Genomic DNA, 15,838 nt, shown 5'->3' on the forward strand with positions numbered 1-15,838 from the left:
ACGGTTTTTAATCCAAAAAGCAATAATCGTCTTAAACCTGCAAATTAATTTTTCAGATAGTAAATTAGCTCTTTAGCTCTTAATATCATCAGCTCTTAATATCCAGAACTGTATCTTCTCTATTTCCAATAAAACTGACTGCTGAGGCATTATGTCGGAGAGATTCTAATTTATTAATAGCTAATGCAACAATAAATTTAATGTGGCAGTCACTGAAAGAACAGCACACATCACTGTCTGAAGAATTATGTATTACATTGAAAAATCGCACAGAAGAAAGGCATACCGAAATAGAAAATGTCTTACGGTATTTACATAATTATTATGATTTTTAAAATGAAAATGAAAAAGAAGAAAAGAGACTAACCAATTCAAATCTGATCAAGTTTACAGTAAAATTTTTTACCCACAAACCTATCCTCATTCAGAAGAATTCGGTACAGTTATCGAAGATTATGATGACACTAATGTCGATAGTGAAAAGGAATTAGAACAAAAATTAGAAATTAGCGATAAATAAAAAAAATTTCAACAAACCAAAATACAATACAGAAATTATCTGTATCCAAAACTATCTGATGAGAAATCGATTTCTTTGAAGATGAGGGATTTAGAGGTAAATACTTGGAAAAAGTATATCGCGCATTGCTAACAGTACCACCAACTACTGTAGCCGCCGTAAGAGCGTTTTCGACAGCTGGTAATTTTTGAACAAAATTACGTTCCAGGCTTAATGACAGTACAATTGATGCATTATGTTTTTTAAGATCACATTTCAAAAATTTGTAATAGTACAACAGACTTAATAGTGATATTTACGCTTTTTTGGGATTTAAATAAATAAGATGTTCCTTTACTTTTTTGTGATTCTTTATATACTGTTACAATGTATAAGTTACAAATTATTTTTATGATATTTACAATCTCTAATAAAACTAGCAAATAAAACAAAGAAACACCTGTGTTTTCTTTCTTTTTCTAAAATTTCTAATACCCGGTATTAAAACCGGTATCCTGGTATAAAGCTCTTAAAAATACCGAATACCGGTATTGAACTTTTGGTCCGATATTGCAATCCCTAACTCTTATGTAAGTACTAAGCCATTCTGTTAATTGTTGTACGCATCTCTCTCTAATTTCCTATCAGCGCTCGTAAAATTCAATTTTAAATTAAAGTGGAAATGATTAAACTGCAGTTAATTTACAGACATTCTTTTACTGAAACCAAGCGCATCTTTTTTTAAATATGAGAACAGAAAGCTGAGTCTTTAGGCATCGAAGTCTTATGTGTACTGCAATGTAATTTTCATAATTTATAATATCTTAGATAATGATTCAACAAAATTATTATTATGCAAGAATTATTTGGATTTAACGTAAAATTCAGTTTTTCAGTTTTATTTACAAAAGTGTTTAAATGATGTCGATAATAATACTTTATTTTTTTATGTTTATAAATATATTTCCAAAACTTATGAAATTTAAATTTTAGACAGTCCTTTGGTCCCAAGGAATCAAATTCTCAAAATATTCTTAACATTCCAACTTTTAATAAACGTTTCTATCTTTTGCGATCAAATCTGACCGATTTTTTAAGTTTTGAATATTGCAATATTAGAACAATCAACTCTTCATAATCTTGGCCAATCATTCTTGGGAAATCTTGGGAGATGATTGGTTTATTTAAGACGTTGGTTGAACTAATCTAAAATCGGCCGTTTTCATGAAATAGAGATATTTAAATTTTCAGAAATAGGTCAGCTTTTGTGATTGATTCAGTTAATTGGAATGTAACTCTTTTTATTTAAGATATAAGTGTCTAAAGAATATTTTTTTAAATATTATTCACAGGTCAGACGATATATGTAAAAAATTAAAATTCGTAATTCATCCGCACTTATTGACTCAGTTTACATAAAATATAATTATCTATTTCATTTAGACCATTTTGTTAGAAGATATATTCTATTACTAAAGTTTACAAACTAGCTGTTAAGCTCCGATTAGAGTAGATGTATGTCTGTTACTAAAGAAAATGTATGTCTATTACTAAAGTTTACAAACTAGCTGTTAAGCCCCGATTAGAGTAGATGTATGTCTATTACTAAAGAAGATGTATGTCTATTACTAAAGTTTACAAATTAGCTGTTAAGCTCCGATTAGAGTAGATGTATGTCTATTACTAAAGAAGATGTATGTGTATTACTAAAGTTTACGAATTAGCTGTTGAGCTCCGATTAGAGTAGATGTATGTCTATTACTAAAGAAGATGTATGTCTATTACTAAAGAAGATGTATATCTATTACTAAAGAAGATGTAAGTCTATTACTAAAGTTTACAAATTAGCTGTTGAGCTCCGATTAGAGTAGATGTATGTCTATTACTAAAGAAGATGTATGTCTATTACTAAAGTTTACAAACTAGCTGTTAAGCTCCAATTAGAGTAGATGTATGTCTGTTACTAAAGAAGATGTATGTCTATTACTAAAGTTTACAAACTAGCTGTTAAGCTCCGATTAGAGTAGATGTATGTCTGTTACTAAAGAAGATGTATGTCTATTACTAAAGTTTACAAACAACTGTTAAGCTGCGATTAGAGTAGATGTATGTCTATTACTAAAGTTTACAAATTAGCCGTTGGGCTCCAATTTGAGTAGATGTATGTCTATTACTAAAGAAGATGTATGTCTATTACTAAAGTTTACAAATTAGCCGTTGAGCTCCGATTAGAGTAGATGTATGTCTATTACTAAAGAAGATGTATGTCTATTACTAAAGTTTACAAATTAGCCGTTGAGCTCCGATTAGAGTAGATGCATATCTATTACTAAAGAAGATGTATGTCTATTACTAAAGTTTACAAATTAGCCGTTGAGCTCCAATTTGAGTAGATGTATGTCTATTACTAAAGAAGATGTATGTCTATTACTAAAGTTTACAAACTAGCTGTTAAGCTCCGATTAGAGTAGATGCATATCTATTACTAAAGAAGATATATGTCTATTACTAAAGTTTACAAATTAGCTGTTGAGCTCCGATTAGAGTAGATGTAGATATTAACCATATTTGCCTTAAATAAAACTGTTTCTTTGAATTAGTAATGCAAATATCAAACAATCATAGAAAACGTTTCCTTGCACTTACTTTTCAGAAAATATCATATTTCATACTTATTTTACTTCATACTAACACGTTCTAAAAATTACACTTTTATATGTTTAATTGCAATGATAGTTAACTTATTTATTAACTAGCCGCCTGTAGCTACCAGCCGGTTCGGCAAATTTAATACTCATTAAAATTTTCAATTAAACATTTTATGTAATTTCTTATAGCTTCTTCATCAAACATTTAAATTTAAAATTTTGATACTCAAGTAATTCACTCGTACTATTTATTTTAAAGGCCTTAAGCCATAATGTACTAATCTCTGAAACTTTCTTTCACCTCCCGTAATATTTCAATATTAAATTAAAGTGGAAGTGATTAAGCTGCAATTAAAAAATCTTTTTCTTTACTGAAACTATTCATCTTTTTTTAAAAATATGAGTATTGTAAACAGAATCATTCGGCATTTGAATCTTATATGTACTATAAAATTATTTTCATAATTTTTTTTATTATCTCAAGAATTATTCAACAAAAAATTCTCAGATTCATCATAAAATTCAGGTTTCAGTTTTATTTTCAAAAGGATTTAAATGACGTGAATAATTTAATTGTCTATAAATATTCTTCAAAAAATAATGAAGTCTAAATTTTATTCAATCCTTTGGCCCTAAGGAATTATATTCTACGAAATAGTCTTGGCACTTCAACTTTTAAATAAATAAATGAACGCTCCTAGCTTCTGCTATCAAATCTGATTGGTTTATGAAATTTTGAATAGAATAGTTTAGATGAATCAACATTTTCCTAATCTTAGACCAATCAGTCTTGAGAAGCCATGGACGCTGATTGGAGTATCATGTTAGAGACTGTCGATGAAGTAGTATAAAATAGCCCACTTTATTTAACAGTGGGCTAATCATAAATCAGTTAGTTTTAGTGACTAATTTAGTTGATTCGATTCCCTTTTTATTTAAAATATTAATGTCTCAAGAATATTTTGTTAAATATGATTCACAATGCTGAGGATCTGAATAAAAGGTAAACATTCCTAATTTATAAGAGCACTTTCTGACTGAAATTACGTGAAATGTGATTATTTACTTCATTTAGATCATTTTAACACTTGCATTTATTTCTATTAAAAGTCTAAAAATTAGCTGTTAGGCCGCAATTGAAAGGATTTATATGTAATAATTTAAACCAAATTAATTTCCAAAGCTTTATCTTAATTTAGCCCATAGTAATTTCCTTTTCTTATTTCCTGATCCAATCCCACTTTCTGTTAAATTAATTCAACTGAAGCTTTGTAAAAATGATGCGCCATCAGTTCCACGTGGCGAGTGAAAATGATCCCTCAGTTGCCCTTGTCACACGCAAAGGTCAACACGTATATTGAATTGACACGTGGTCGGTAATCCCATGTTATATAAGACTAGTGATCATTTGTTTCATCCCTTCCTTACTTCTGCTTTTGTTCCACGCTGTTGTGGGTGTGTTGTTCTGTCCGCGCCTGCTTGTAAATAAATTGCCTTCCAGGGATGGATTAAAATAAATTTAAAAATCCAAAGTTTCTTCAAACCTGCCTTCTGCTAATAAAAATTATATGCTTACATGTATTAAATCTTGTTTGTCTTAAATAAAGTTGATTTATTGAATTAATAAAGATATTGTAAAAATCATAGAAAACTTTGTCTTGCATCTATTTTTTTTTTAAAATATCATATTTCTTTTTTATTTCATTTCATACAGTGGCGTTTTAAAAATTATAATTTTCTGGATTTAATTTCCATTAACAGTTAACTTATTTTCTAATTGATGCTTTTATCGATGTGATTACGACATGTTAATGAAAGCTAATTTTTCCCCCCATGCAAGCGAAATGTGCAAGCTTGTGCAAGTTAAATTTTATTTTTATTTTGTGCGAAATAAATTGTTGAAAAATATGGTTAAAATATTTTTTTTAAAATTCCTGAAAGAAAGGAATTGAATTTATAGGTTGAAACATTAGTATCGTTAAAACGATAATTTTTTAAAGTTTAACTTGATGTAAAAATTGTTTTTTTTTGCGATAATATTTTTGAAAGTTATCTCTAAAAAACTACGAAATTTTATTAAATTATTAATAAATTAAAATTCTAATTTTAAAAAAATCGCTACAAAGTGCATACTCCAAGGTATATACGTGATATTGGCACATATATACCCGATCTCCAAGGTATATACGTGCCAAATTTGGTAGCTTTACGCTGAACCGACTGGTCTCTAGAGCGTCAACACACACATACACATTGAGCTTTATTGTAAGTATAGATTTGAGCTTTTGTCAATGTGACGCTTTGATAAAAGTTAACTTTTTACATGCAACGTGCTCGTACAGATTAAATTTTATTTTTATTTTGTGCGAAATAAATTGTTAATAATATGATTCCATTATTTTTTTAATTCATTAAAAATAGACATTTAATTTATAAGTCAAGGTAATAGTAAATATTAGAACTTCAATATGATGAAAAAATAAATTTTGTGGTGTAATATTTTCGGAAGTTATAGCGTAAAAACACAAATTTCACTTAATTTTCAATTAATTAGAATTCTGTATCTGCGAAATAATCTTTCTTCTGAGTGAAGGCCGTCTTTAGAGATAAAGCAATTTCACTTTCTGGTTCCCCATATAAATTGCAATTATAATAAGAAGATATCTTGTTTTTTTCTTGGCTTTCAACTATAAGGGAAAAGTGATTAAATATTTCACGAAACTACGAAAAGGGCTACGAAAAGGGTTAATTAATAATTTTTAATGATCACTCCTATGCGCACATTTCTAATTACCGAGCTTATTTATGCCACATTTAATTTATTGATCATGCAACTTGGCATGTTTAGATGCAAGAATGATATATATTAGATGCAACGGATATACATTATCCTTTATAACAGTACAATGTGCAATGTCAATTCTGAGCCGAGGAGGAAACAAGAACAAGAAGCGGGTTGAATAGCTTTCATGTACTTTGAGAATAAAAGGTATAAAGATATTTTAAAAATAAAGGAGTTACATTTTCTGCAAGTTGTATAAAATCTGTGGGGTCATATTTTTTTATTAAATCAATGACTTTAAATTCAGTTTACCTAAAGAAATGTGATACTGATTTAATGCCGTTCATTAGTTTTTAGCTGCAACGTATTAGAATTTCACTTGCTGGAGCTGTCTCAGGAACACAAAATGAGTAAAAAGCAGTTGGAAATGGTTGAGATGAAAGATAATTTCTTTTTATTTAATTTTTTTCAATCGAATTTTGCTGTACTCGGAGCTTTGTCGTTTCTTTTCTCAGAAAATTCAGTTTTTCCAAAATGTTTCCTCTTTGCAATTGTTAATACCTTTAACACTAATCACATTAACTTTATTACTTTTTAAAATCGTCAGATACAAATATATATTCCTAAGACAATAATTCTCCGAGAGTATTTGGTGAAATGATTATGTCGTTGTAAAAATCTAGTAATAAAAATTTCTGTTTTTTCCCCTTAACTTTCATATTTTAATATGGTACTCGTTATATTGTATTGTTATTGCTAGAAAATTTTCAAGAAATTTCGTTTTCGAGCAAGAAGACAATCTCTTGCTCACATTTTGAAAGAATGCTTTCGTTACATCTTGTCCACGTGTTAGCTCTTCATCGATTTCATTGGATGGATGAAGATTTGTTCTGTGCAATTTTCTTGTACATAAAGTGCATCAGTCTTCACCTCAAGCTCTTATCCTGGCCCATTATCCTTTCCCTATACCCCTTTTTCTTGACAGTAAACAAATTAAAAATATACCTTATACATTTTGCCTGAAATATTCAAAGAGTCTTCTTTAAATATTTCTCATACAGAACCTTATTTAAACGCAAATTAAAAAATATTTAAGTCGTTATGATTATTCGTAATAAATGTAATGACTGATTCGTAAATTTTAGCATTTTGGCTTATAACAACGAATTTGGGTCACCAAGTAAGATATATCCTGAGGGAATTTTGGCATCGTTTGTAAAATATTTCGTCGTTTGTACATTCCTCTAGCACTAGGTCTATCAATAGGGTAAAATTATGCTTTATGCAAATTACTTATGAGAATTTTGAAGTTATGGACTCTTTGATTGGGTTATGGATTATTTAAATACCTCAAATGTTTATTGCTGATTATTCTTCTAATTTTTCGTTTGTCTGTTTATAACTTTTAATATTTCTGTAAACGTTATTGTGATGTTGTTATAATGTATTAAATCTACCTTGTACACTTTATGTGGAACTTTGAAAATCCGCACAGCGTTGTCTATGATACAATGAATATTAGCGAAATCAAAATCACAAAAATACGAATTTATAAAAATGGAATAAAAACAATTATGCTGCTTTTTTGTGGTTAATTTTCTTCATACTAATGATATCGTGTACGGATTAATAATTAAAAAATAATAAATAAAAAAGAATAGACTTTTAAAAAATAGAAACTAATTACATTTTTGCTGCACCTGATGAAATTAGAATTTAAGTCGTTCGAAAACAATTTTTACGTTTCTTAAAACAACCAGTGATTCGTTTTCTAAAATGGAGTAATGATTCAACTGAAAAAAAAAATAGTTTCTTCGCATGTTGCTTGCAATAAAAATACTCTTAATGATATTACTAATTTTGAATTCAATCCATCAAATAAAATAATTTCTAAGTTTCTTAAAACAACCAGTAGATTCGTTTCCTAAAATGGAGTAATGATTCAACTGAAAAAAAATAGTATCTTTGCACGTTGCTTGAATAAAAATACTCTTAATGATATTAATAATTTTGAATTCAAACCATCCTATAGAATAATTTCAGTGGAAATAAATACTTATTTTTTAAAAATAATAATGCTAATATAAATGCTAACAAAATAAATAAAATGTTAAAAAAGAAACAGAATGAAATTTGAAATGAATAAATAAGCTTTAATGATAAAATAAAACATAATTTATATAAAATACAAATAAACACTAGAATAAAATGAAATATAAAAGAAGTGACATTTTTAGGTTGAACAGTCTAAATCCTAAAGTTGCAGTATATGAACAGGACAAACTTTATTTTATTTTCAGTTTTATTTCTCGAATTTGATTGAAAGTGAATAAAGGAATTTAAAATATTGTTTTCGAAAATGGAAATTGGTTACATTCTATAACTTGCCATAGCAAGGCTTCCTTAAAGATTCCATATGTACAATATGTGATTTATACTAAAAATATTTGTATTTGAAGTCATTATATTCGATTATTCTGATTGAAGCTCTAGCATTTTCGTTAATATTCTAGCATTTTGAATATTTTTTAATATTTAGAATTATTTTAATATTCTCATTTTTTTAATATTCTTTTTTTTAATATTCATTTCTAGCATTTTTTTAAATATCGTAAACCCATGGCTAATTTGTACATTTACTTAAATTAGCCTTTTTTCTCCTACCTTCGTTCTGTGGTTCTCTGTTTTTCACAGCACTTCATGGCTTTCTTCCCTGCTCCGAAAATGGTTAAACTCGTTAGAAAAAGAATTATTGAATAATAATAAAAATTATTTTGACCATTTATATTTTAAATTAGAGAGAAATATTCGAATTATAACTTTAAATTTTTTTAAAAAGAATAACCAAGTTTGAATTATTCAGGAATTTTACTTTTAATTTTTTAAATATTTTGAAACACTTTTCAAGCTTCGGAAAAGGCGATTAGAGATACAAAACGACAATTTAGAACGATAATAATTTGTATTCGTTCTCGGTGCGAATTTTTTTCTATAATAGAAATGATAATATGGGAAAATAATGCAAAATATTATCTAAAACATCACAAAATATTAAAAATGTTTCTAGGCCTCAAAATATATAGGCCTAGAAATATTTCTAGGCTGAAAAATATTTCATTTAAAAGTCAGGCATCCAGGGGTATTAAACATCCTAAAAATTATAAAAATTACCTCTAAACTGAATTTCCTTTCGTTATTTGCAATAGATTTGTCTAAATCTTGCTGACATACTGCTTTTTTTATAAGTATATATATTTTGTTATTGTAATGAATTCATTAGGGTAACCAAACCTCTCGAGTGATGGTGCTTTGGGTTAGACACTCGATGTTCCAATGTAAAATTGCATTTTTTCTGTATTCTTGATTTATTTATGTAGTTTGTCTCAGGAATTTTTAATCACTTTGTGTAATGTGTACTTGTGTCAAATTAGCCTTATGAACTACTTGCAGTTATAACTAGTGTTGTACTTTAGAGACACTTTCTAGATTTTTACGTACAGTTTCTCACACGCACCTAAAATATTCACTTTACAAAAATAATATAATCTAAATACTTTCGTGACACTGTCGCATGTTGGAAATATAGTTTGCACTGAAGCGAGCACATCTGTCAAGGTGGCATTTGTATAACCTAGAATTCTACAATTTTGATACTCTATGTTCCACTGAAAAACTGCATTGTTTTGGCATTCCTTGACCTATGTACATAGTTTGTCTTAAAAATTTTTAATCACCTTGTGTAATGTGTAAATGCAGCACATTAGTCTTATGAACTACTTGCAATTATGACTGTAGTACTTCAGGGTAACCTTCTTTACTTTTACATACGGATTCTCACTCACACCTAAAATATTCGCTTCACAAGAAGAATTTAATGTAAACGCTTTCGTGACACTATTGCATGCTGAAAATATATTCTGTAATGAAGCGAGCACATCTGTCAAGGAGGCGTTTGTACAACCTAGAATTCTGCCATTATATTCATTACTAGTTATTTTTTTCTTTAGATACTCGTGCTATGTCACCTGATAAATAAGATAACTGAGTGCTCCATAATACACGAACATGTTTAAAAAAAATCAAAATCGAATCACAAATGCCTGATATAAAAATACATGAGTTATATTTATTCATTTACAGAGTTGGTTTGCATATTAGGACTGGGAAACGGGAGAAACCTTGCAGTTCGTTAAAAAAATTATTTATTTTTGACGGCATCTGGAAGTTCTAGAATAATAATTTTTATAATACTCTACAATCACAGTCTGATTGGAGGGGGATCTATCGCCGTTTTGCAATATCGTCACATAGGTATTTTAGCGTGGAACTCAATGACACACACAAGAAGTAGACTTAAACCAATTTATTAACTCAACTCTGAACTCAGAACACAGTGACTGACAGATATTCTGCTTTTATACTAACAGGGAAAGTTCCAGAATACTTTTCTGGAGACAGTAAGAAAAGTCCAGAACATATCTGGTAAACTAAAGAAAGTTCCAGAATCTGTTGGAACATGAAATAAAGGAAAAACTAAAGTCAATGAATTAAATATTTACACAAAAGTAAACCGCATTGTCTCTAGCGGGATTCGAACTTACGATCTCTTGATTGTGAGACCAGCGCTAGGACCATTCGGCCATGGAGAGCCGACTGCATGTTTTCATTGCGACAATATCTAAACTCACATGGAAAATGCGGTTAGAAATATTCCGCAACTGGAGCTCGGAAATTGCTATGATGTATTTATTCCAAAATTTAGAATTTTTTTTTAATTGTATGATAATTTTTTCAAGGTGGCATTATTTCTTTAACTTGGGTGATGTGATAAAAATCACACGCTGAACGCAATAGATTATATGAAATAAAACCAGATGGATCTAGTTTTGGTTATTATTAAGTCACTTCAAATTTAAAATTGAATTTTTCCCACTTTTTTCTTTTTTGATTTATTTCATCGAAATTTAATTTATTCTTTTATACTTTGCTGCTCATGCAATATTTAGCACACTTTACATTATTCAAACAATTTTTGATACTTGTTTATTTATGAACAAAATATTTTGATATAAAGAATTGTTTCCTCATGAAAAAAAAAGCATATTATATAAACTTTTTAACGAGTTCTGTGTTTGCAGTTGTCATAAGAGAAAAAAACCCCTTAAAATTTGCTCATTTAATGCTAATAATAGAAAAAAAAATCTAAAATATTAAATTGAATATAAAAATTTACGCTTCATAGAAGTTAAAAAGAAATTTTTTGAACACGATTAACAGTGCTAAATGTATAAGATGACGAATACCTATCCAAAATAAGCTTAGAACTCTACATTGAATGCTCTACAAAAACTTTAAGCACTGAAAGCTATTAGAACTTTGGCTCAAGAGAGCTTAGTAGAGATACAACATACAAAATATATTTTATTTTTCTTATTTTTCTAATATTTATCAGTACAATACGACTTAAATTACTTGAGTATTTTATTAAATTAAATGTATGAATAATATTTTCAGATATAATAGAACGGTAGTAAAAAGTAGCATAATAAAATAACTGAAAACGACAAAAGTTGGATTTGAAAGAATTTGGGCTCGTGAGATCTTAGTAGCGGTATAAGATACAGTAATATGTTTTTTTTTCTAATTTTTATTATTACACGAATTAAAATAATTGAGTATTTTATTGAATCACATGTATGAATCATATTTTAAAGATATATTAGGAAGGTAGCAAAAAGCAGAATAATAAAATAACTGAAGACGACAGAAATTGCATTTGAACTAAAAACATTTATTCACACATAAATTCCATGCAGAAATATAAATTGACATATATAAATTTTTTCCACCATTCACGAAACAGTAACAGCTACCTGCAGATATATATGAAGTGTACACTGGAAGTCTACATTTTTTTACCACAGATAATTGCTTTGAAATTTGATAAAAATAAATAAATACAATTTAGTTGCAGGAGAATAGATGATTCTAGAAAATCCCTTGTATCTGGAGATAGACAACACCTGAGCAATAGAATATCGTAGATGGAAGTTCGCACACCAGAAGAAAATGCAGAGAAGAAGAATAAATAGTTTTGATGAAAGCATTTGGCAAGACTTATGTGACTTGATTGTCGGTGATTGGACGTAGTTATCAATGGCATTTGAATCTAAAATAAAGAATAAGTTATTTTTATTAAATGGCGTTTGAATCTAAAATAAAGAATAAGTTATTTTTATTAAATGGCATTTGAATCTAAAATAAAGAATAAGTTATTTTTATTAAATATTAAACGTACAAATAATAATAAGTAAGTAAATGTTATTGCATAAAAAATAGTGTGAATATAACTGTTCATTCAAATTAGGTTTAGATTCACTTTAAATTGCTCTAAATATATGTTTTAAATTATAGGAATTTTGTAACGAGCTCATTGCTTTATAAGGTAGCTTCTTAAAGTGTATTTCATGATGGTGCATTGAAAATGTTTTCCAAATTTTTGTATTCAGAATTTAGTTGTTATTATAATAAGTATCATGGACTTTTTGAAATAAAAAAATATTCATCGTTTGTATTTCCTTGATTTGGGAATATTTGCATTCAAACATCATAAAATAGTAGAACGGAGCAAATATTATTTTTTATAATTTGTGCCTATTTTATTGCTTAATTTATTTTATTTAAAACTACTGCCTAACTAATTCCTTGAAAAAAACTGCGAACAATTCTATAATGACAGCATAAAGCTGTTTCAACGTCCTTTTTTTGAGAAAACAATTATGTTTTCAACATAGAAGCTAATTATATTCAGTGTATCGAAATAGAGAGTACCATGCACGTACATAATTTAATTAATGATAATGAAAGATGGACTAATAGAAACGTAAATCAGTAAAAACACGAAGAAAAGGTTTTTAAAAAAAACTTACCGAAGTTAAGAATACTGCTTAATGATGGAGACCATGTCCAAGTCCATAAGCACCGTGTCCAAGAACACCAGCGTGTCCGAGACCATAAGCTCCATGTCCAAGAACTCCAGCGTGTCCAAGACCATAAGCTCCATGTCCGAGAGCAGCAGCGTGTCCAAGACCATAAGCTCCATGGCCAAGAGCAGTAGCGTGCCCAAGACCATAAGCAGCTCCGTGTCCGAGAGCAGCTCCGTAAGCTACTGGAGCGGCGACAGCCAAAGGAGCAGCGTAAGAAGCGGCGTGTCCAACAACAGCGGGTGCAGCTGGAGCTACGTGGTTGACGACTGGGGCGACTGGTCCGGCGTAGGGACTGGCGATGAGGGCGGCTGCTGGGGCGCTGGCAGCGGTTCCGGGTTCGTTGGTCTTGACGGTGGCTCGGAATCCATGTCCGTCAGCGACGTAGTCAACTCGTCGGGCTCGTCCGTCAATATCAGCAAGAGTGTAGGATCCCTTCTTGTTTCCATGGGCATCGCCTACTTCAGATCGGGAGTTGGAGGCACCAAGACCATCCTTGATGTCATAACCAAAAGCATAGTTGCCGAATGCCTAAATTATTAATAGCAGATTAGATATAGCTTTTAAGATAAGACAAAAATTGTAACAGAATAGTAGATTTTGGGATAGAAGTATTTTCATGTATATTTACGTCTTGGGTTTGTGCCCTGTTGCTAACTCCAGTGCTGACCAAATGACCGTGTCCAAGTACGCTGGCATGGACTGCTGCAAGAGCAGCGAAGAGGATGGCGATCTGAAATAATGCATTACATTTTAGTTTTGATGATCATTTCAATTGCTTTTAAGAAGTATATTTCTATTTTATTAGTACATTCCTATTTAAAATCTTTGGATGGTTTCTCTATCAATTTTATTAATGTTATTTATGATATTTAGAAATTTTTATTTCGCTTCCTTTTTAGAAAATAAGTTATACGATATCTCCATTATCAATGCATTTCAGTAAGAATCTTAACTACTTATATTCAAAAAATTCCTGATTTATTTTTTATTCTTTAAATATATTGGTCAAAGTGTTGAAAATAAAACTAGAGCATCTCAAGTGATATAGTTTTCATCCAGAAATGTAAGCAATTTAAATGGGAATAGATTTAGCATGGCGTAAATTATATTCAATGATGGATTTTTGAATGCCTGAAGAAATGCAATACTGATAGAGGCTTAGGGAAGTAATGCAAATTTCCAAATTTATTTTCAGAAATCTTGTTTTTAATGTCTTTTGAATACTAACTTTAATGCTTGTGCAAATGTGGCTGAAATTATGCCCATTCAAAGCTTTATTTTATCCATATATTTGTATTTGATTCAACCACAGAAAATAGAGAATTTAACATGAAATCAGAATATATAAAGGTCACGGAATTTGGTAAGTTGTTATTTAAAAATAATAATTTGCCTAAGGAATACGTTTACTCATTTATTCAAAAGACATAAAACATGTAAAAATCGCATTATTTTCAAAAAAGTTTTTTCATTCATATTTTTATATATTATTCTGTTAATGTGAGAGCAAATGTTCAGAAACGAACTGATATTTCACAATGCCTGTTAAATATTAAAATTTGTAAAGAAAATATAAAGAAAAACATTTTGATTTTAATTGATATCTTATTTGTGAAATGGAACGAATCGATTTTAGAATATTTTCGATTCAAGTATGTCAAAAGAAACTGAAATTTCGATATTCAGCCGTTCATTAGAAAGTAGAGAAAAGTTTTATATGAAGCTGAAATTTTATATAATTTTTAGAATATTTTTGGTTTGAGTGAGGCAAAAGAAACTGAAATTTAGATATTCAGCCGTTCATTAGAAAGTAGAGAAGTATTTCATGCAAAGCTAAAGTTTTATATATATATTTTTTTTAATATTTTCGATTCGAATGAAGCAAAAGAAACTGAAATTTCGATACTCAGCCGCTCTTTAGAAAGTAGAGAAAAATTTCATACGAAGCTGAAATTCATACAAAGCAACATTTTAAGTTTCTGTTCAATGTTAAGTTCAATGTTTCTGTTCAATGTTCAATGTTCAACATGTTAAGTTCATTTTAGTCAATATAAGAGCTGAATTCAAGGGTTAGAAACATTTTTTAGTAGATTTTGTTTTAAAAGTTTCCATAAGTAACACTAAAACACTAAATTTACACAAAAAGTGTTCCCAATTTTCAACATAATATTTCCTATAGTGACATAAAACATTAAGTATAAATATTGAAAAATATTTTTTTTCCGCATTTCAAGAGTTCAGCCTATAAATTTCTGATTTGTAAAAATGTTATAATAAATTCATAGATTAATCGCAGAATTTATAGATGGTAAAGTTTAATGTTTACAGAATTTAAGTTATGCTTAAAACGAAGTTAGCTCATCAGGTTTGGTTAAGACACATACAGAGAAATAAATCGTACTCTTACCTTAGCAATCATGTTGGTAGAGAGATTTAGTTGTACTCAAGAAACTGAGCTGAAGAAACTGTGATGGCTTGAACAGAGATCTCCGCTTTATATATATTTCTTCCCCAAGGACATCACCATCTCATTCTGTGGCATACCAGTTTAAAAATTAAGCATATTGTTGAAAGTATTCCGACCAACCACACCCATTTACAAGGAAATTGAGCCACATGCTATTCATATCATTCTCGCCTTCGAGAAAACCTTTCTCACGAATTCCAATGACTGTTAACTTAGCGTTTATTCTCTGACAAATTTTTCGCTGTTTTGCTACATATTGTCTGATATAATTTTTGTTTTACTACACACTCCCAGATGCTGGTTTTTGTTTTACTTTCTTATATGCAAGAGACGACGATTTAACAAAGACTAAATGAAAAAGTAAAACAGATACGCGTCTGAAATGCGAGCACATGCGGAAGTAGGTGAGCAAAATTTTTTTTTGGAGGAAGGTGTATTTACATTGGTAGCGTGACC

General features: G+C 29.3%; 1 protein-coding gene across 2 annotated transcripts; it reads right to left on the bottom strand.

The window, feature by feature from the left end:
• Positions 1-11,699: 11,699 nt before the first annotated feature.
• LOC129972556 (adult-specific rigid cuticular protein 15.7-like) lies at positions 11,700-15,403 on the bottom strand. 2 transcript variants are annotated; one of them, XM_056086734.1, is made up of 4 exons: positions 15,323-15,403; positions 13,544-13,645; positions 12,859-13,443; positions 11,700-12,098 (listed from the first exon to the last, which is right to left on the bottom strand). In XM_056086734.1, exons 1-3 carry the CDS (start codon positions 15,332-15,334, stop codon positions 12,877-12,879), a joined length of 681 nt encoding a protein of 226 aa, XP_055942709.1. In that variant the 5' UTR covers positions 15,335-15,403; the 3' UTR covers positions 11,700-12,098; positions 12,859-12,876. The 2 variants fall into 2 exon arrangements, with proteins under 2 accessions (XP_055942709.1, XP_055942711.1); XM_056086736.1 differs by lacking the exon at positions 11,700-12,098 and adding an exon at positions 12,172-12,184.
• Between the last annotated feature and the right edge of the window lie 435 nt (positions 15,404-15,838).

This window comes from Argiope bruennichi, chromosome 6 (assembly GCF_947563725.1).
Source record: "Argiope bruennichi chromosome 6, qqArgBrue1.1, whole genome shotgun sequence".
Taxonomy (NCBI): Eukaryota; Metazoa; Arthropoda; class Arachnida; order Araneae; family Araneidae; genus Argiope; species Argiope bruennichi.